Source organism: Tenrec ecaudatus, chromosome 9 (assembly GCF_050624435.1).
Source record: "Tenrec ecaudatus isolate mTenEca1 chromosome 9, mTenEca1.hap1, whole genome shotgun sequence".
NCBI lineage: Eukaryota > Metazoa > Chordata > Mammalia > Afrosoricida > Tenrecidae > Tenrec > Tenrec ecaudatus.
The window spans coordinates 126,688,195-126,709,831 of record NC_134538.1 but is presented as its reverse complement, the minus strand read 5'-3'; the positions used below and the strand labels follow the sequence as shown (position 1 = coordinate 126,709,831).

The following is a 21,637-nucleotide window of genomic DNA, read 5'->3' as shown; positions in this document are numbered from 1 at the left end:
TTGGCTGTGAGGAGGTTACTTGCCCCAGGCCTGCTGGCAGCTGCATGATGCCAGCTCTCAGAGCTGGGTTGCTTGGCTACGACTGCTCTGCCCCCCAGACCGTTTTTGACTCCACACCTTCCCATTTTGTAAGGTGTTCTCTGCTTTCTCGAATACATCAACCTCTTTTGCAGTTCCTTCCATTCAAGGTATTGCCATCTAAAACCAAAATAAAACCCTTTGTCCTCTATCTGCTTGTAAGTACTTCACAGGAAGCCCCCATCTATTTCCACTTCTCTCTCTTTTGCCCCAAACCACTGAAATCTAGCTTCTCTTCCACTGAAACAATTCTTGCAAAGGGTACTTCAGAGACCCAACTGCCAAATCCTCAGGCCACTCTTGTGGCCTATTTTACTCAACACGCACACACATGCCCCCCTGAGCTAATTAGCTGCTTCTTCAGTCTTAATGTTCTCCTCCTCCAGGATGCTACTGCTCTCCAGAATCATTCCTAGACTCCTTTGCCTCTACCCATCCCTCATTTTAAGGCCCTTTATCTATAACATTTCAAACATGTGACAGTACAGGACAGTGAATCCCTATGCACCCATCATCCAACTTCATCAGTTACTAGTTTAGGGCTAAGTTTTATTTTTTATTAACTATCTCCACCCACCCTTCTCAATTAATTCTGAATTATTCCTTCCACTGACCTTTTAGTAATGTTGTTCCCCTGGCTGTCCTCAGCCTTCATTTCTTCATCTCCTTTGTGCAGTCCATGGGGGAAACGTACGTATGCTAACAGTTTCTACTGACTCCTTTAGCCTAGGTCTTACTCAAGCAAGAGAGTTTTATCCAACTGCTGAGGTCATCTGTACGTGGACTTTCTACAGAGCTCAGAAGCCAAGACTTTTTCTGTCCAGCTCCTTCTGATGTGTGATTGTAGCTAGACAGCCTCCATCCTGGCCCGTCATGCTTTTTATTCATTTGCCTTAGCAACTGTATCTTGACTCATTTATTTAGAAATTCCTGAAATTTAGAACTATAAATGAATGTTTGTTCATGGCAGTCTCAGAAGATGTATTTTCAATTTTGAGAGATATGAGATCAAAACTTTTGGGAAAAAATACATAAACATAACTATGATAGAATTAAAATCAGGAACCACAGCAAAAAACCTTAGAGAAGATAAAAGCAAACAAAAATAATCCATAGAACAAAAGCAGAAAACAAAGGAAAGAAAGCATAAAATAAGATGATAAAAGCAAGACTAGCCTATTAGCTAAACATATTAGGGTTGTAATTTTTTACTAAAAGACAAAAATTATATTTTAAAATAAATGCTATTTGTAAGTCACATTAAAAAAACCAGCACAGAGAGAATAGTAATAAATGGCTAGACAAACATTCTCCTCAAATTAAAGCAGCTGTGGCTATTTTAATTTCAGACAAGATAAAAATGGTACATAGAATAAAGAATATCACACACGTGTACTCTCCAAAATGAAATAAATTATGAGCAGAGAATATGCAGTTAACTCAGGAAGTAGAATAATTGCAAAAAAATATTTAAGTGACCAGAATGTTAAGACTCTTAAGTGTATGTTTTGTTTTGTTTTTAACTGGTGAAATTCCTTCAGAATTTTCTTAAAGGAAAAAATCTTAGGCTATAATAATTATCTTAAAGTGCATATTAAAATAAAGCAGATATTAAAATAAAATGTTTAAATAAAAGAAGTAACTAATGAATCTTACAAAACATATATAACCACCCCTTTTCCAAAGTTTGAAGTCTATTTATTTGGATGCCTGCTTGTACTTAGACTCAAAAAAGAAACGTTGGGTCAATTTTTTAAAATAAATCATTTTATTGGGGGCTCTTACAGCTCTTATAACAATGCATACATCAATTGTATCAAGCACATTTGTACATATGTTGCCGTCATCATTTTCAAAACATTTTCTTTCTATTGAGTCCTTGCTATCAGCTTCTCTTTTTACCCTCCCTCCCCCATACTCCCACCCTCATGACCCCTTGATAAATTATCAATTATTTTCATATCTTACCCCATGCACTGTCGCCCTTCATCCACGTGTCTGTTGTTCATCCCCCTCGGACAGTGGTGAGGGTGGGGGGTGAGGGTTATATGTTGATCATTGCGATCTGTTCCCCCTTCTCCCCCCTTGTCCTCCCACTTTCGTCCTACCCTCACGGTATTGCTAGTCCCATTATTGTTCCTGCGGGATTTATCTTTCCTGCATTCCGTTTTGAGAGCTCTTATTTGTACCAGTGTGTACATGTTATGTTGTAATGTAAAACTGGGGTCAGGATAGTGGCGGGGAGGAAACATTATAGAACTAGAGGAATGTGTGTTTAGTTGGTGCTATACTGCACCCTGGCTGACTCCTCCCTTCCTTGTTGCCCTTCTGTGGGGGAGGTCCAATTGTCTGCAGATGGGCTTTGGGTTTCCATTCCAACTCCCCTCGTTTGCATCGATAATGATTGCTTGTTTGGGGCCCTGATGCCTGATACCAGAACCCACCGACACCTTGTAATCACACAAGCTGGTGGGCTTCATCCATGTGAGCTTCGCTGCTTCCTTGTTAGATGGCTGCTTGTTTAACTTCAAGCCTTTAAGACTCCAGCCTCTATATCTTTTAACAACCAGGCCCCATCAGCTTTTTTCACCACCTTTGCTTATGTACCCATTTTTACTTCAGTGATCTTGTCAGGATGATGAGCATCACAGAATGCCAGGTTGTTAGAATAAGGTATTCTTGCATTGAAGGAGGGCTTGAGTAAAGGCCCAGCATCCATCTGCTACCTTGACACTTCACACAGAAATATATGTGCATAGACCTATATCCCAATCAATATATTTACATATATACATGCCTATATTTATACCTTTATAAATGTCTTTTACCTCCTAGTTTTTTCCTCTATTTCCTTTTTTCCCCCTCCTGTCTCACTGTCATGTTCAACCTTCATTTGACTTGCAGTAATTCTTCTCAGCTACATTGCACTTGATCAAACCCCACCAGGCATTCTACCCCATCCTTGTCATCGATTTTAGATCTCTTTTTCTTCCTTTGCCCCTGGGTTTGTTGATTTCCCCCTCCTCACCCCCATCTCCCTCCTTCCCTCCCTCTCTCTCTTTCTCTCTCTCTGTCATGTCCTCCCCAGAACTACTAGCCTTCTTGTTTTCTTCTCAGGATTGTTTATCTGAAAAAAGAAAGGGAAAAAAGGAGGACTTATAAATAGTCCTTCTAAAAAAAAAGTTCTTCTTTAGTGTACATTTTAATAGCATTAATATAATCAATATATTAAAATAATTATCTGCAATACCAACATCAACAAGTAGGATTCATAACAACAATGTAAAGATACTGTGAACTCTGTTAATATAATAAGGAGCTCTGGTAGAACTGCTGAGTAAGCATTATATTGCTAAGCACAGTGGTGGTGGTTCAAACTCACTAAGAGCTTGTGGGAGAAAGATGAGGCTATCTGCTCCTATAAAGATGTATTGAGTTGGAAACCCTAAATGTGGGCATAAGAGGTCTAAATTGACTCAGTGGCAAGGATTGGCTATTAATATAATAGTCCATTGTTTCCAGCAAGTAAATCTGTATGATTATATAGCTGAATGTACAACAGATAATAAATTTTATAACTGTATTAGGCTGACTTTCCTAGAGAAACAAAACCAGGACACTTATATATATATTAGAACTTTTTGTCAAGAAGGACTTTTATATCAAGAAGGCAGCCCAGCCCAGTCCAACTTAAGTCCATGGGTCAGATGCTGGCTGGAGCCCTTCAGGCTGGCACAGCTGCCGGTGGATGAAACAGGAAAGCAAAGCAAGAAGCTGAGCGTTCCCAGGTCCTCAGTTACATGACCGGGTGCCACAGCGCCCAGGGTCAGCAGGAAACTGAAGAAGGGGAAGAGAAGAAGCAGTTCTCCTCAGTGTGTCTCTTACCAAAAGAAGGCCACACTCCCAAGGGGACGTCATTAGGCTTTGTCCTGATTGAGAGGTTAGATAGACCCTGACCTTCACACCAGTACCTCAAGTTGAATAAAATCTAAACATCACAATACCCAATACTCAACTTTTAAAAAATTCATTGAAAAGTAGGCACAAAATGCTATTTTTTTAAAATGGTGGAAAACATGCTTTAAGACACAAAATACTCACTACCCACTTGAGTAAAGGCTTATTGAACGAAGAGACAAATAATAATGGAAATGGAAGTAGAACAAGTCAGTCAATATGGAGGAGAAAACAACCGGCTGGGGGACATGGTAGAGGAGGAGGTGGGGGAAAGGAAGTGGTGTTAACAAACCCAGGGATAAGGGAACAGTGAGTGATCCAAAATCAGTGGCAAGGATGGTGTAAGAGGACTGGTAGGGCGTGATCAAGGGCAATGTAACCAAGAGGAATTACTGAAACCCAAATGAAGGCTGAGCATGATATTGGGACAAAAGGAAATAGAGGAAAGAACTGGGAGGCAAAGGACACGTATAGAAGTCTAAATACAGGCATATACATATGTACATATATTTATATATGATGATGGGGAAATAGATCTATGTGCATATATTTATTAAGGGAGCAGATGGACATTGGGCCTCCACTCCAAAACTCCCTCAATGTAAGAACACTTTGTTCTATTAAACTGGCATTCTATGATGCTCACCTTCCCAACACGATCCCTAAAGACAAATGGGTGCACAAGCAAATGTGAATAAAGCTGATGGTGCCCGGCTATCAAAATATATAGGGTCTGGGGTCTTAAAGACTTGAAGGTAAACATGTGGCCATCTAGCTCAGGAGCAACAAAGCCCACATGGAAGAAGCACACCAGCCTGTGTGATCACGAGATGCTGAAGGGATTAGGTATCAGGCATCAAAGAACAAAAAAATCAGATCATTGTGAATGAGGGGGAGTGGGGACCCAACGCTCATCTGTAGGCAACTGGACATCCCCTTTCAGAAGAGTCGCAGGGAGAAGAGGAGCCAGTCAGGGTGCAGTGTAGTAAGGATGAAACATTGCAACTTTCCTCTAGCTCTTAAATGCCTCCCCTGCCCTCCGCCCAACTTTCATGATCCCAATTCTGCCTTACAAATCCGAGGATGTTCACTGGTACAGATAGGAACTGGAAACCCAGGGATCCCAGGACAGATGAACCCTTCAGGACCAGTGGTGAGAATGGCAATACCAGGAGGGTGGAGCGAAAGTGGGATAGAAAGGGGGAACCTATTACAAGGGTCTACATATAACCCCTTCCCTGGGGGCAGACAACAGAAAAGAGGGTGAAGGGAGACATCAGACAGTGTAAGACATGACAAGATAATAATAATTTATAAATTATCAAGGGTTCATGGGGGGAAGGGGAAAAATGAAGAGCCGATACCAAGGGCTCAAGTAGAAAGCAAATATTTTGAGTATGATGAGAGCAATAAATGTACAAATGTGCTTGACCAAAAAAAGAAAAGGTTGATGGCAACATAGTACAAATGTGCTTGGTCACCCAGTGGATGGATGTATGGATTGTTTTAAGAGCTGTAAGAGCCCCCAGTAAAATGATTTTTTTTAAGACAAATATATGACCACACTTACGTAAAGCCAGATAAACACACTGTTTATTCTGACTCACAGTAATCTTGTACAGGGTTTTTGAGACTGTAAAACTTTACAGGAAAAGATAGCCTCATTCTTTCCCTGGTGGATTTGAACCATCAACCTTGCAATTAGTTGCCCAATGCTTACCTGACAGCACCATTAGAGCTCCTTATACAAAGGGGCTTTGACAAGGTTATGGAAAAATGGAATGGAAAAAAATAATAGAATTTTTCCATGAACTTTTTGAAGTCCCTTCAATAAAAAATGCAAGAAAAGGCAAATATATAAAGACCAAGGTTTAGTCGTGGATATCAGGCCTGGGAGGGAGTGGGAGAAAGGTGACATTGCTTATTGAGTGGCGTTTTTGTTTATGAGGATGGAGAAATTACATTGATTAGGGGTAGGGTTGTGCACACGACTATTCAAGTACTGTCGATAAGTTGTATACCTGGAAAAAGCTGAATTTTACAGCAGTCACCCCCCCTCAAAAAAAAAAAAGCTGTTGGGAGGGTGGTTATGTATAACCAAACACCTCATAGGATTTGGTTTCCTGATTTGGCAGTTTGGGACCATGGTTTTAGGGTTTGGTGGGACATCTCAGCTCTTAGACCTAATAAAGTGTGCCGTGATTCTGATCGACCTCCTAGTGTGTTACATAGTGGTGGAGGTGTTAAAAGTAAGCATGCAAGCAGGTGTCCAAGGCACAGCAGTTGTTTCTGTTCCCCTGGAATAGCAGAGGAAGAAAGAGTTAGGAATCGGAGGAGGAAGGGAAATGTGTGGCTAATTGCCATGAACGATGGCCTCCTTTGCCACGAGACCAGAAGAACTGGTTGATACCCAGCTACCATTACTGAACATTTGAGCAAAGATTCCTTGATGAATCCTGATCAAAAGGGAGTGATTGTAGAACAGAATTTCAGAATGTCCTGGACTTTAGCCTTTCCTGAGCGAAGGTTAGTAGATGAACTCTTGAAACTACTGTATGTACTCTTTGAACCTTAAACTAAGAATATTCCCTGAAGCCGTCCTGAAACTGCCATTAAGTAGGTTTGACTTTTAGTACCCTATAGGACAGGGGGTACTAAACAGTTCCTTTTGGGTTTCTAAGACGAAGTCGTTGCAGGAGTGGGTAGCCTCCGTCTTCTCTTATGGAGGAGCTTGTAGTTTTGAACTGCTGACATTGTGGTTGGCAGCCTAATACTTATCAGTACACCACCAGAGCTCCTATAAAATTAAACAATAGTTAAACAAGTGAAAAATGACTGCCTTGGTCATAATGCTCTTTTAAGAACTGTATGGGGGACAAATTGACAACAGCAAATAGAAAGAACAGCTATTAGGTAGTGGACAATGAGTTTATATTAATGGGAGAATGCAAAGAAAGGTGAGAAGGCTTTCATAATTCAAAGAATATAATTAATATCATGAAATTACAGATGTAGAAAACTGTTGAATTGGTGCTTGTTTTGCTGGATATATTCTCCACGACATAAAAATCTTTTTGACAATGTTGTCTCTTTTTAGCAAATGATATTTGAACTAGTACTTTCAAGTTTTCTTTTTAGTGATTATTTTTCAAATATACATATTTAAATTTGAGTACTGTGCTAACCTGAAGAGTAGTTCCTTCTGTTTGGGTTAAAACTGCCGAGGCCTCGATCATTCTCTTATTCGCTATAGTCATTTTTGGTCCAAACCTGCTTTGTGTTTTCACAGATTGCCTTCTATAGCTCAAGGAATGATGATAATAGTAATAATTGGAATATCGTTAACATTCAATCAGAGCTTATTATGTTAGTCAACTGGTCCAGAAGTTTGCTTTTGTTAACTTATTCAATCCTTCCACTAATCCTGCCATATAGACTTTATTATCCTTCTTCTAGAGGCTAGGAACTGGGGCACAGAATAGTTAAGCAACCACTCAGGATCCCCCAGCTACTAAGCAGCAAGTCAGCATGATGACTGATGACTTGAGTTCCAGAAGTTACTTGAGTCATTTGCATGTTTCCATTTTGCTATTGGTGTAGTTCCATCCAGTCAGTTCCAACTCTCAGGGGGAGCTTTCGGTGCCAAAGTCAGAACAAAACAGTGCTGGCTGGTTAATCAGCCCAGAGTTTGAGAGGTGGATGTCGTAAAATAAACTTACAATGTTATTTATCCATTATACTTTCTTTACAATAAGTGAATACATTTTTTGCCATTGGTCATAGGATGGGCAACCCGAAATTTTATATACATTTTGGGATTCAGTTACCCGAGCACTTTCTTCTCAATTTCATATGGCAACAAATTGTAAGTATATTATTTATTTTACAAAATAATTTTAAGTAAGCTTTTATATTTGATATCAAGAAGTTTTGCTTTTTTGATTTACAAGAAATGTTAATTTTAGAACTCCAGGGTGGCTGTCGGTTCTTCTAGATGTTTAATCTAGAATTTCTTAGCTATATAATGATGTTATAAGCAATAAATCAATTTTGGAGCTCTGGTGGTGGAGTAATTAAAATGCTTGGCTGCTAACCAAAGATCTGCTGCTCAAACCCACTCAGCGCTCCATGGTAGGAAGATGTGGGAGCCTGTGATTGTAAGATTTCTGCCTTACCAATCCTGTGGGGTAGGCCTACTGTGCCTTATAGACTTGCTCAAAATTGGAATTGGCTCGACAATAGTAGGTTTGGTTTGGTTCGAAGAGACCAATTTTTTTTGTTTTGTTTTAAACGTTTTATTAGGGGCTCATACAACTCTTATCACAGTCCATACATATACATACATCAATTGTATAAAGCACATCTGTACATTCTTTGCCCTAATCATTTTCTTTTCTTTCTTTCTTTTTTTTCCCCTTTTCTTTTTTTACATTTTATTAGGGACTCATACAACTCTTATCACAATCCATACATATACATACATCAATTGTATAAAGCACATCCATACATTCCCTGCCCCAATCATTCTCAAAGCATTTGCTCTCCACTTAAGCCCTTTGCATCAGGTCCTCTTTTTATTTCCCCTCCCTCCCCTCTCCCCTCTCCCTCATGTGCCCTTTGTAATTTATACATCGTTATTTTGTCATATCTTGCTCTATCCGGAGTCTCCCTTCCTGTAATCAATTCCCCCTTTCCAACCCACTCACCCTACACTCTCCCAGCATCGCCCCTCACACCCTTGGTCCTGAAGGTATCATCCACCCTGGATTCCCTGTGCCTCCAGCCCTCATATGTACCAGTGTACAACATCTGCCCTATCCAGCCCTGCAAGGTAGAATTCGGATCATGGTAGTTGGCGGGAGGAAGCATCCAGGATCTGGGGGAAAGCTGTGCTCTTCGTCTGTACTACCTTGCACCCTGACTGACCCATCTCCTCTCCTAAACCCCTCTATGAGGGGATCTCCAGTGGCCGACACTTGGGCCTTGGGTCTCCACTCTGCACTCCGCCCTTCATTCAATGTGGTGTATACACACACACACACACACACACATACATATTCTTTTTTTTTTTTTTTTGCATGATGCCTTTATACCTGGTCCCTTTGGCACCTCGTGATCTCACTGGCTGGTGTGCTTCTTCCATGTGGGCTTTTTTGCTTCTGACCTAGATGGCCGCTTGTTCACCTTCAAGCCTTTAAGACCCCAGACACTATCTCTTTTGATAGCCGGGCACCATCCGCTTTCTTCGCCACATTTGCTTATGCACCCATTTGTCTTCAGCGATCCTATCATGGAGGTGTGCAGCCAATGATATGATGATTTTTTGTTCTTTGATGCCTGATAACTGATCCCTTTGGGATCACTCGCTCACTCAGGCTGGTGTGTTCTTCCATGTGGGCTTTGTTGCTTCTGAGCTAGATGGCCGCTTGTTTATCTTCAAGCCTTTAAGACCCCAGTCACTATCTCTTTTGATAGCCGGGCACCATCAGCTTTCTTTACCACATTTACTTGTTCACCCGCTTTGGCTCCAGCCATTGTGTCGAGAGAGTAAGCATCATAGAGTTCCAATTTAATAAACGAAAGTATTCATGCATTGAGGGAGTGCTTGAGTAGAGGCCCAAGGTCCTTCCGCCACCTTAATGTTAAACCTATAAATGTAGACAATTAGATCTATTTCCCCATCCTCATATATATGTTTGCATGTACATGTCTTTGTCTAGACCTCCATAAATGCCCCTTGGCTCCCAGCTCCTTCCTCCCTCTCCCTTGACTTTCCTCCTGCCCCATCACCATGCTCCGTCCCCACCTGGGCTACAGCTATACCTCTTCTCTACGCAACCTTACCCTTGATCGTTCCCCATCAGGCCTGTCACTCCCCCCTCACTACCATTTTGGGTCCCATGTTGTTCCCTTCTCCCTGTGTTTATTAACACCACTTCCTTACCCTCCTCCCCCTCCCCCACCCAGATCTGTCTGTCCCCCGGAACTGTCTGTCCTATTGTTTTTCCTCCAGATAGTTCATCCAGCCTGTCCTATGAATAGACAGACCTGTCGAGACACTAACATGCACGAAAACAAGACAGAGGAAAACAAAGCAACAGTATACAACCAGACAATAAAACAACAAAAACAAACCACTGACAAAGTACAAAACAAATCACTTCACAAAAGAAAGGTTTGTAGTTCGTTCAAGGATCGTTTGCTGGCCCTTAGGAGCGTTTTCCAGTCCAGTCTGTTGGGGCACCACGCCCTGGCCCCAAAGTCCACTTTCAGCACTCCCTGGGGACCTTGCCACTCCATTCCCTTGCTGTTCCACTGCACTCCCCCAGTGCTTTGGAAGAGACCAATTTTTAATAACTTTTTGTGATTAATATTTATAATAAAAGCCCCCAGAATAAGAAACTAATCCTACACAATTCAAACATGGAATAATTCTGTCTGAATGTTTCCTGTGATAGAGTGTAAAGCAATGGAAGGATTTGGTTAATGCTTCTAAAATTATTTAAATAACTAAATAAAATATATTAAACTGCAGAGACTCTTCAGTACGTGAAGAACTCTGATGGCATCCTGGGCTACGCATTGCGCTGCTGTCCATAAGATCAGCAGTTGGAACCCACCAGCCACTCTGTGGGAAAAGTAAAGCTCTCCACTCCCATAGAAAGTTAGCCTTTGTAAACCTAATGGGTCAGTTCTACCCAGTCCTATAGGGTTGCTATGAACTGGAATCAACTCGATAACTGAGTGTATATATATATATATATATATATATATATATATATATATATATATATATATATATATATACATACACACACACATATATACAATAGCATTCTTTGTAATGTTAAAAATGAAGATTTATTGAACAGGTGATGAAATATGTATATCTTAAATGAAAAAAATTGCTTATATACATGTAATCCACAGAATAGTTTCTCTCTTTCTACACTCACATTCAAAGTTTTTGTCAACATCCACCTTTATTTCTTTGGGTACATATGTAAGAGTGAAATTGGCTGAATATAAATGTATTTATTTAACTGTATAAAAAATACTGCCGAACTCTTTTCCAAAGTAAATATCCAGTTTGCATTTCCATCAACAATCTGTAAGAATTCCAGTTGATCCCGTTCCTCATTAATCCATGAGATTGTCCATCATTTAAATTTTAGCTATTCTAGTGTGGTTTTAAGGGTGGTGTTGGCTATTGGTGACCGTGTGCATTGAGCGTAGAATGCCTCGTAGAGGCGTTGTAGCAGGGACCCTACAGCAGCAGATCTCCAAGGCTGCTGCTCTGCCCTGTCGATTGGAGCTGCCGACACTTGGGTTATGAGATGATCACAGTCATCTGGCGCACCTACAACAACAGCAACTTCCTGTTTGCCAAATTCCTGAATGCTGTTGTTTATATCTTGTGGGCTCTGTCTGCCTTGTGTAGTCAAAGTAGCTACTGAGAGGGAATATAATTTTTTTAGGCAAAAACATCCCTTCAATGTTTCACATTCAAAGCAATATGTTACTCTTGATAGTATTATTACTTTAATACCTCCTTTGGGAAAACTCCAAATTGTTTGCAAAGCACCTTCCAGTTTGATAGCACACGCAGTCCCTAGAGTGCAGGCAGTGCCTCTGGAGAGGGTGGCTAAGCAGTATTGCGAAGGCAGCCATCTGCAGAGTTAGAGTACACACAACCTAACAGGTTGCTTAAATTTGAAATAGTTTGGCAGAAAATATCAGAAGGAAATTTTCCTAGTTAGGGAACATGAACCTTCTGATTGTAAATGTTCATGCTCAGTAACTCTGCTTAGAAGCTATAAATGAGAAGTTTAAGAAACAGTGAATTTAACTTTATTCACAAGGAAAATGTCCTTATCTGGACCCCATCAAGATTCCACCTAGCTCCTATAGGATATCCACCTCTTTAAGTGGTCATTTTCACAATGCTCCCACAGGCTCCTGCCGCTGTTTTTCTGTTGCAGCTTCAGGATAATAGGATTTGTTCTCCAGCTTGTTACTTTCTTTACAGCTTGTGATAGACACAGTCAAACTGAACATTACTGGGTTGAATTCTTTGAACTGAAAACACAGTATCTCTTTGTAATCTGAGATTTTTCCAGGCCGTCTCCTTCCCATCCGAATGGCTTCACCAGGGTTGGGGTCACTTAGTGTGATAATTCATGGTCTTTCTTTTTTCTCACCTCGTGTGTGTGTGTGTGTGTGTGTGTGTGTGTGTGTGTGTCTTCTCACTATTTTGTTAGGAATCTCTCCTCCTTAGTCCTAGGTGCTGTTGCTCACTGCTGTGGCGTCTGGTCCAGCTCAGCGACTCTGTACAATGGGATGAAACGCCGCCTAGGCAGTAGCTGCCCTCACAACCACTCCTTATGATGGAGCCCAAGGTTGCCGTCTCTGTGTTAATCCAGCTCCTGAGGGTCTTCATCTTTGCCCACTGGCCGTCTACCAAGTTTGATTCCACAAAGGAAGTGAGACCAAGCCAAGTATGGGAGAAACATACTTCAAACATACGTAGTTAAAAGTGTGGCAGAAGCAAAGAAAGCATGGAACATATTGCCATAAGACAGTAGACATCGAGGAACTGTGGACATGATTGCCGATCATGTCATCTGCACATGGAGTGTTAACCTCTGCCTTTCCGACCTGAGTGTCTTTCCTTGCTGATTGCTCTGGCTAGAACCTCTGCTTCAATGTTGACTAGACGTGGCGAGAGTGGACCTCCGTGCTCGTCTGTGATTTGCGAGGGAAGGCGCTAAGTCTTTCATGGTCACGTATCACATTAGCTGTAGGCTTTCATAGGAGCCTGTATCAGGCTGCGTTTGTCCTCTGCCAGCCCTAGTGTGCTGAGAGGTTTTGTCAGGAACGGATGTTGGATCTTGTCAGAGGCATTATCTGCATCTATTTAAAAAGCCACATAATTTTTCTCTGTAGTTTGTGCATGTGATGAATTACACTGATTTTTCAAATGTAAAACCAATCTTGAGTTCTGAGGTAAATTCCCTTAGTCATGATGTATTATCTATATATTTTTTATTGGACTTGATAAATAAATTTTGTTCAAAAGTTTTACACCTATATTCATGAAGAATTTTGATATATATATTTTATAATGTCTTAGGTTTGGGTATCGGGGTAGTATAGACCTTATAGAATGAGTTGGGAATTATTTCCTCCTCTCCAATTTAGTGGAAAAGTTTATGTAGAAATAGCATTTTTTATTTAAATTACTAAATACATTTCATTATGGGAGTTGTTTGAGCCTGCTATTTTCCTTTGTGGAAAGATTTTTAACTGGAAAAGTAATTTATTAAGTAGCTGAGATGACTATTTGGCATGTCTGTTTCTTCACACTGCTTTGCGTCTCACAAGGCACTTATACGTTTCATTGATGGTTCACATTTGATGGCATCAAGTTCACAATTTCTTTATCTCTTTGTTCCTTTGGAATGTGTAGTCAGATCACTTCTCTCACTCTTCATATGGCTCATGTGTTGTTTTATTTATTTTACTCATATATGTTGTGATTTTATCTTCTCAAAGAACTATTATTTGGCCATTGTTTCTGTATTGTTCTTCTATGTTCTATTGGTATTGAATCAGACCTTTATCATTTGCTGTCTAATACATGCATTTATATGTAAAATGATCTCAAGTACTCCTGTAGTGAAGTGCCACAAATTTTGATATGGTGGTTTTCATTTTCGCTCAGTGTAAAAAACGTTTTCATTTCTCTTTTGATTTCTTTTTTGTCTCATGTGTTATTCCAAAACAAAACCAAACAAACCCACTGCCATTGAGGGATTCTGCTTCATTTCCAAGGCGATCCATCGTGATGGGCGCAGAAAGCACCAACTGTCCCCATGGAGCAGCGGTTGACTGGAACTGCCGACGGCGCTGCTAGCAGCTCAATGCGGAGCTGATCTTACCTCCGTAGATCCCTAGAACTCTTGTTGTCTTCCCAACTATTTTGAAAATTTTCAGATGTCTTTCTGTTGTTGAATTCTAAGTTCAAATCTTGCTTTATTTGACTTGAACCCTTTCAGATTTATCCAGATTTGACTTATGGCACCAAACGTGTGTCTTGATTTATGTTTCCAGTGTACTTGAAAAGAGCATGTCTCCTACTATTTGGAGACGGAATATTGATGAATGTCCTATATGTACCATTAGTTAGCTGGATATTAGTGTTGTTCATGCCTTCTACACCTTTATTGTGTTTATATCTACGTGTTCTATCAATTTACCAATCAAGACAGAATTGAGATCTTTACAATTCTGGAGTTTCCTTTATTATGTTTTTTTTAATGTTGATTGAGTTCTGAAATAAATAGTCCACGTGTGAAATGCTGTGAACAGTCCTGGAGAAATGTTGCTGTTATTATCCTAACAGGTCTCCTTGGGACAAATCTTCAGTTTTGCCTTGAAGTACAGGCTATTTACAACATTAGCTACATCTCAAAGAAATATTTGTTTACCCCATTTCATTGTTTTATCATTTACTTAGTCCTTGCTATTGTTTTTGCTTGACAGCTTCTATGTTTCTGAAGCAAGCATTTGAAGGAGAGTACCCGAAATTACTGCGACTTTATAATGACTTATGGAAGCGCCTTCAACAGTACAGTAAAAATATTCAAGGGAATTTTAGCACAAGTGGAGCTACAGACCAATATGTTGACCTACAGCACTTGGAAGATGATACCCAAGATGTATTCATACCAAAAAAGCCAGAATATGAGTATGTTTGTTTCATTGGATTCATGTGCATTGCATGTTAAGGATTTTTATTGTTTGTTTTTCCTGTAAATTAGACAGTGGGATTGTGCTAATCATCTAAATTCTTGTAATTATTATTCTTTATATATCTTAAAAAGGTTTTGCAAGTTTTAACTGAAGAAATCAAACGTTACCTAAGTTAAGCAATCTTGTTTCTGCTAGAGTTAAACTAGTTTTTCAGCACATTTTTAATGCTGTTTTGTGGTAAAATTAGGTGTCTCGGCTGATATTCGGGTCGGCTGGTACTCGAGTTTATACGGTATATCAACAAATAGGGTTACTAAAGCTGGCAGGTGAACATATGTGGTTAATGTCGTTTACATGGTATTATGATTTATCTGTATTCTCAGCAGATAGCCCACATTATTGATGGGACATTGGCATAAATGTATTTTAAAGAAGCTTGTATTTTTAGGAACTAGAAGAGTTATACCTTCTGCAGGAATATAATCTCAATAAGTGCCGTAGGGAAGAGAATCAGTGTAAAGAGGTGATGACTACAAAACAAATCAGCAGAACTGACTGGTCATGTTTACCCCAGCAGACCCAGTCAAACAGGAATGAAATACTGTACAGTTGACCCATCATATCTGCAGATTCTGAATCTATAGGTTCAATTTACCACAGATTAAAAATGTTTGGGGGGAGACGGACCAAACAACAACAACAACAAAATAAACACCAAACCACAATAAATTGGTCAAAGCAGTTCCTGGAAGGCCGAGCCTAAAGTGTCATATGTATAACATTTACATTGTATTAGGTATAATACAGAAGTTATTTAAAATATGAGGATATTAGTGCATATAGGCAAGGACTACCCCATTTTATTTAAGAGATTAGAACATCTACAGATTTGGATCTCTAAGAGGTTCCGAGCACAATCCCCAGCAGATAACGAGGGACAGCTGTTAGGTAGTCATGTTTAGGAGCCACATGGGAAACCAGAGTACCATCTTTATAAATCCAGCCCCGCCTGTTTACACAACTGGAGCACAGTGTTAGTTTTAGCTGTTGCGTGTTTGTAACTTCAGCACCAGATTAATGAGTTGATTTGGACCTCTATCTTTAAACACTAATATTCTTTTATTGTGGAGAGACCAAGTGAAGCAACGGCAGCTTACTATGGCCTAGCTTATAAGAGGCCATGGTGAACAGATTCGTGTGCCACAGTGTAAACAGTTGTTTCTCTTTCATTGCGCCCTAAGTACCTATAGTTGAATTGTTTCCACAGTAATACTTATTTAGGTTTTCTCTGGATAACTTATCCACAGGAAATAGCTGGGAAGACAAAGTGACATAAGACTATCTCCCTTGACTGTGCTTTCATGGTAAACTAGGGAGAGCAGGTAAAACCAAATGGGGAAGTGAAGGAGACCAGGTGGCACAAATGGCCAATCTTCATAAGAACAAAGAGGTTGACAGTTCAACCCCACCCCATGGCTTTACAGGAGAAAGGCCTGCAAATTGTTTCTGTAAAGATTAAAACCAACAAAACCCTCCGGGGCAGCTCTAGTCCTGTCACTTGGGCTGGTGTGAGTTGGAATCCCCTGGATGATAGCCAAGCACAGCAGCAAGAGACAGAGGAGACAGGAGGGTGGAAACGACCTTGGTCTGTCTACAAAGATTGAAGGATACATTTCTAACAGCACATATCTGAAAATAGTGTGTATAGTATCATTCTAGCTCTAGCTTCACTTTATTTTTAAAGACACACTCCTGTGTGAAAAAGGCTTGAAAAGATACATGATAAATTGTAGCAGTGGTTTCTCTCTCAAAAGAAGCTGGAACTCATAATTTGTATTTCTCTATTTTTTTATATTTCTCTGTTTTGATTTAGAGCGAGTATATGCCATTTTTGTAATTGCAAAACGCAGTCAGTTGAGTGAAGGTGGGGAGGTCTCTCAAAATTCTAACAACCATCATGTCATTTTGGGCCCCTAGCAACCCTGCAGGGCAGAGTAGAGCTGCTCTTTCTCCCATGGAATGACTGGTGGGTGCGAACAGCTGACTTTGTGGTTAGCATCTCGATAAGACCAGCGGTCTTTGGAGTGAAAGAAAACAGAGTGAAAAAAGCCACTAAGAGAACCACACTCTTGTCCTTGGAAGATTAAATTCAGGAGAGGCATTGGTGGGAAAGAGATCCATACCCTAAAAAGCCAAAATGTGAGGCCAATAAAGGAAACAAGTACAGTGCATCTGAAATACTCATTTGACATGTAAGGCAGCGAACAATGATAACCTTGACTGCGTGAACTGAGTCCAGGGAAAGCTTTATGTTTGTGATTTTGATCGTGGAGAGTTGAGAGTGTTGGCAGGAAAGGAGCTAGGATGTGATTGAAAGAATAAAGGATGGGGCAGCGCCTGAGAGGAGTTACAGTAGAGGCTGGGACACAAGTGGCCAGTACTCTTCATGAGTAGATAGTGACAATTGCTGTAAAGAAAATACAAGTGAATGTCATAACAGAGTGGTATATAAAGAATGATTATTTAAGGCCTCCATAAGGAGGTTGCCTTTGACCTGAGATCTGAATAATGTGAATGGGTCGACAGTGGGAGATTTGGGGGTATTGCCTTTTAGGGCCACTGTGAGTCAGGATGGACTTGATGCCAGTGAGCTTGGATGTGAATCTTGTAGGCCGAAAAATAGCAAATGTAAAGGTTCTGAGTGTGCAGGGTGAGGAGAGAAGGTGTGGGATAGGAAACTGGAGGGAGGTTCTAGAAGCAGAAAGAAACCCGTGCAGCTAGAACACAATCAATGAGGAAGAGGGAGTTAGGAGACTGGGTTAGAGACCAATGGAAATGTGGGATCTTGTCAGGCCACATAGGTGAGGGGTTTAGAGTTATTCTAATGAAGTTGGACATCATCAATTAAAAATATATATAGTATTAATCCTTTTAATTTACCAATCTTATGACAATCCATCATTCAATTGTATTAATCACACTTCTACATATGTTGCCATCATCATTTCCAAAGCATTTTATCTACTTAAGTCCTAGGTATCAGCTCCTTTTTGTATCCTTCCCTTCCCCACCTTGCCACCCTCATGAATCCATGATCAATTACATATTATTATTTGTTATTTTGTATCTTAGACCATCTTTTGTCTCCCTTCACCCAACATCATCTGTTTTTTAAATAAAAGAGTGACATAAATTGATAATTTTTTAAATGATCACCCTGGTTCTATGAGAACAACTAAGGTGGGTGACAGTGGAGGAGAGGAAAAGGGATTGATTGGCATCAATTAGGATTCCAGCATCATGGGATCGATTATGCTGGCTCAGACAGGTAGTGACACTGCCCTGAACGACTCCATGCTATGGAGACAATTGGGTCAGAGAGATTCAAGATCTCTTTTGAATAGCAAGCAGTAGAACTCGATGATGGGTTAGAGTGACCGAGAGGAATCAAGGGTTGCACCTGGGCTGTTGAAGTAAGGCCAGCCACTGTTTTTGCTTCCTTGATAAGAGAAAAACAACGATAACCTACCACTGTTGCATTGATTCCACTCACAACAAGCCTATTGAACAAATTAGAACTGCTTTGTGGGGTTTCCAAGACCGCAGATCCCGACAGGCGCTTCCCTGCCTAAGTTTTCCTTAGCAGTCGAGTGCTTTAACCATTGCACCACCTGGATCAGTTTTTACAGAGAGGTGGCAATTAATTAAATAAAGTTTTCCTTTTGATCATATTTAAGATGTAAGTAGAATTGTTTAAAAGTCTATTGGAAATGAGTCAGGCACTACAAATACATATTTGGAAGTCATCACTATGTATATATATATTTTTTAATCAACACATTGGAGGAGATTGTGCTTTGAGGGTGCACAATGAAAGGTGGCCCAGACCACCATATATTTCTTTAATGTCCCTGTTGCTCTCTTATGACATATATTGATCTGGGAGGGATGCTTCTGCTTTGGTAAATAGTGTTATGGAAAGTTTTGCTTATCATCAGCCCCCATTGTTTGTGTAAATAATGTCCAAACACATCAAGTTACACATTTGTACAAGTCAACTATTCATGTATTTCAATCTGAAGCCGGCCTATGTATTTTTTTCTCAACAGTGTTTTAAATCCTATACCACTGGCGAAATCAGTGACACTATTAATAGAATTCCCTTATGGTCCAGGGGATGATATTTATAATGTTCTCTACCATAAAATAAGAACAATGTCTCCAAAGAGAACCAGAGACATATGGAAACGCTGGGAAGCCTTATCCATGTGCGCACCCTGTGACCGCCTCCAGTGAATTCCCTCTGACCCTAGTCAGCGAACTGTGTAGTTGATTATGGCAGAGGGTACAAAGAACAAAACCAACTCACTGCTACTGATCCAAGGTCGAATCATAGGGCCCTTTGGGACAGGGTAGAACTGCCCCTGTGAATTTGCTCCATGAGTTTCTGAGACTGTAACTCTTTACAGGAATAGAAAACCCCATCTTTCTCCCACATAGTGGCTGATGGTTTCAAACTCCTGACCTTGCAGTTAGCAGCCCCATTCTTGAACTCTACACTACCAAGACTCCTTATGGCAGAAGTAGTTTGGTTAAAATATAGTACTTTATCATTTGATCTCTCTTTTGACCTAATTAAAAGTTGTTTCCGTTTTTAATATATTCTCCTCTCTTTTGGAGATTTTTCTATGTTTTGTCCAGTCATTGTGGTTAGCTTTTTGTTTACTTGCTTCCTATTTGTGTTTTATATGATTTTCTGTATATGAAAGCCAAGATAGGCAAATGTATAGAGACAGTCACTGGACTGATAATCACCTAAGGGCATGACAGGGGAGGATGGGGGGGGAATGAGGAACTAACAGCAGTAAGTATGAGAAGAAAATGTTCTGAAATTGATTGTGGTAATGATTGCACAAATATTCTTAATATGATTGAGCAGTTAAGTTGTATGATATATGAAGTATATACCAATGAAGCTATTAAAAAAATTAAAAACTCCCTGGCCCAAGGCAGGCACTCTCATATTTGTAGATTGGGCGGGGCCCTTTGCAGCCTACAAAGGAAATTCAAAAAGATCACTGACATCAAGTAGGTTCAGACTCATAGCAGTCCTGTAGGTCAGAGTGGAATGGCCCCTGTGGGTTTCCAAGAGTGGAACACTTTATGGGAATAGAAAGACCTGTCTTTCTCCCTGGGAGCGCCCGGTGTTTTTGAACTGCTAACCTTGTGGATCTCACCCCAACATAACCACTATGCTAAAAACTGGTAAGACATTACGTAAGTTCATAGAATAGAGCCCAAGAGAATGAATTGATTTAATTTGGAGGTGGAGACTATGTCACGTGCTGTTGGGAGAATGAGGAAGATTACGGGTACGAATTTATCTCTTACGGAAAGTAGTTAGAGGACTGGTATACTCAAGAACATTATTGTCATTGGATTAAAGAGAATGAGAATGAAGAAAGTAGAGATTCCCCCCCCCCCCGACGTTTCGAGATCAAAAAAGGAGTAATGCTGATTTCTTTCTTGGACTAAAGTGGTCACCATAGACAGATGAACTGACAGGCGGAACCCCGGAGTGAGGTGCCGTGGTGAAGAAACTCACTGCTGATGACTGGGGTCTTCTGGAAAGTGTGGCCGGAGGGTGAAGGGTGGCCACAGCTCCTTGGGTTATTGCCTTGAGCTGTAGTGCTCAGGAAATTAAGGGGTTTGCATAAATGTTGGATAGAATCACTTTACACTTAGTAAAAGCTTTGAAACCAAAATCCACTGTCATTGAGTCAATGCCAGCTCAGAGTGACTGTAGAGTAGAGTAGAACTGCCCCTTTGGGTTTCCAAGACTATGGATCTTTGTGGGAGTAGACAGTCTTAGCTTGCCCCCACCGAGTGGCTGGTGGGTTTGAAAGGCAAACCTTGTGGTTAGCAGTGCAGTACTTAACCCCTCTGCACATTCAGAGCTTTGAAGAGGAGGGGACTTAAGACCAATCAGGATGCTAATGAGAGCCCCTTGAAATGGGTGACCCTGGGTACAGAGAGGTCAGAACAGGTGGGCTGACGAAAAGGGGAAAGGGTCCCATATGACTGATCACAATATGGTCAAGAACAGGCTCTTCACAGTAAAATCTGCCTCTCTCTTGAGACACAAAGTCCAGTGGGAGGAAGTCTGTCTTTTTTCCCGTTACTTCCTCTGTTCTCTCTCTCACTCCTTGCTTTGCTGAAGCCACGCTGTCACTAACTGTTTACCACTGTTCGCGAAATACTGCCAGGCATGGTCTCACTTCAGGGCCTTTATACTTGTTCTTTGCTAGAAAGTTCTTCCCCTGAAAATTCACGTGTTTCACTCCCTCTTTCTTCAGGTTTTCTGTGTGACTTCCCTTACTCAATCCTAATTAAATTGGAAGAAGAAAAATATGTACATCAAAAACATTTTTGTCTTCTTTGCTTTGTTTTTCTCATAACACTAACAATTACTATATTTTAAATTTATTTGTTCATTTATTTCACTGGCATGTAGACGTTCTGAGGGCAGGGCTTTTAATTTAAAATTTGGATTTAATTTAAAATTAGTTAATTTTAAAAATCCAGGTCAGAGCTGCATTTCTTCCCTGGCGAGCACGGCTAGGAGAGCTCCGTGGACTGTGTGCGCGGGCAGGAGAGGCCGGGACTTGAGGCAGATAGAAAGTTGTTTTCAAGTGTGGAAATCTTAGAGGGAACCTAATATGGAATATAAAGAGTAAAGCCAAAATAAAGGTCAGTATAAATGTAGACTTGACATTGTAATCACCAAGGATACTTAACGCAGATGTGGAGAACCAAAAAGAAGTGTTAGTACTTATTAATTCAGGGA

General features: G+C 40.5%; 1 protein-coding gene across 1 annotated transcript in view; it reads left to right on the top strand.

The window, feature by feature from the left end:
• The window catches only part of COG5 (component of oligomeric golgi complex 5), a 291,974-nt gene that overhangs the window by 196,555 nt on the left and 73,782 nt on the right, over positions 1-21,637 (top strand). Inside the window, exons 11-12 of the mRNA XM_075558542.1 lie at positions 7,819-7,900; positions 14,581-14,785. Coding sequence (XP_075414657.1) covers positions 7,819-7,900; positions 14,581-14,785 — 287 coding nt within the window. The remainder of the gene's footprint in view (positions 1-7,818; positions 7,901-14,580; positions 14,786-21,637) is intronic.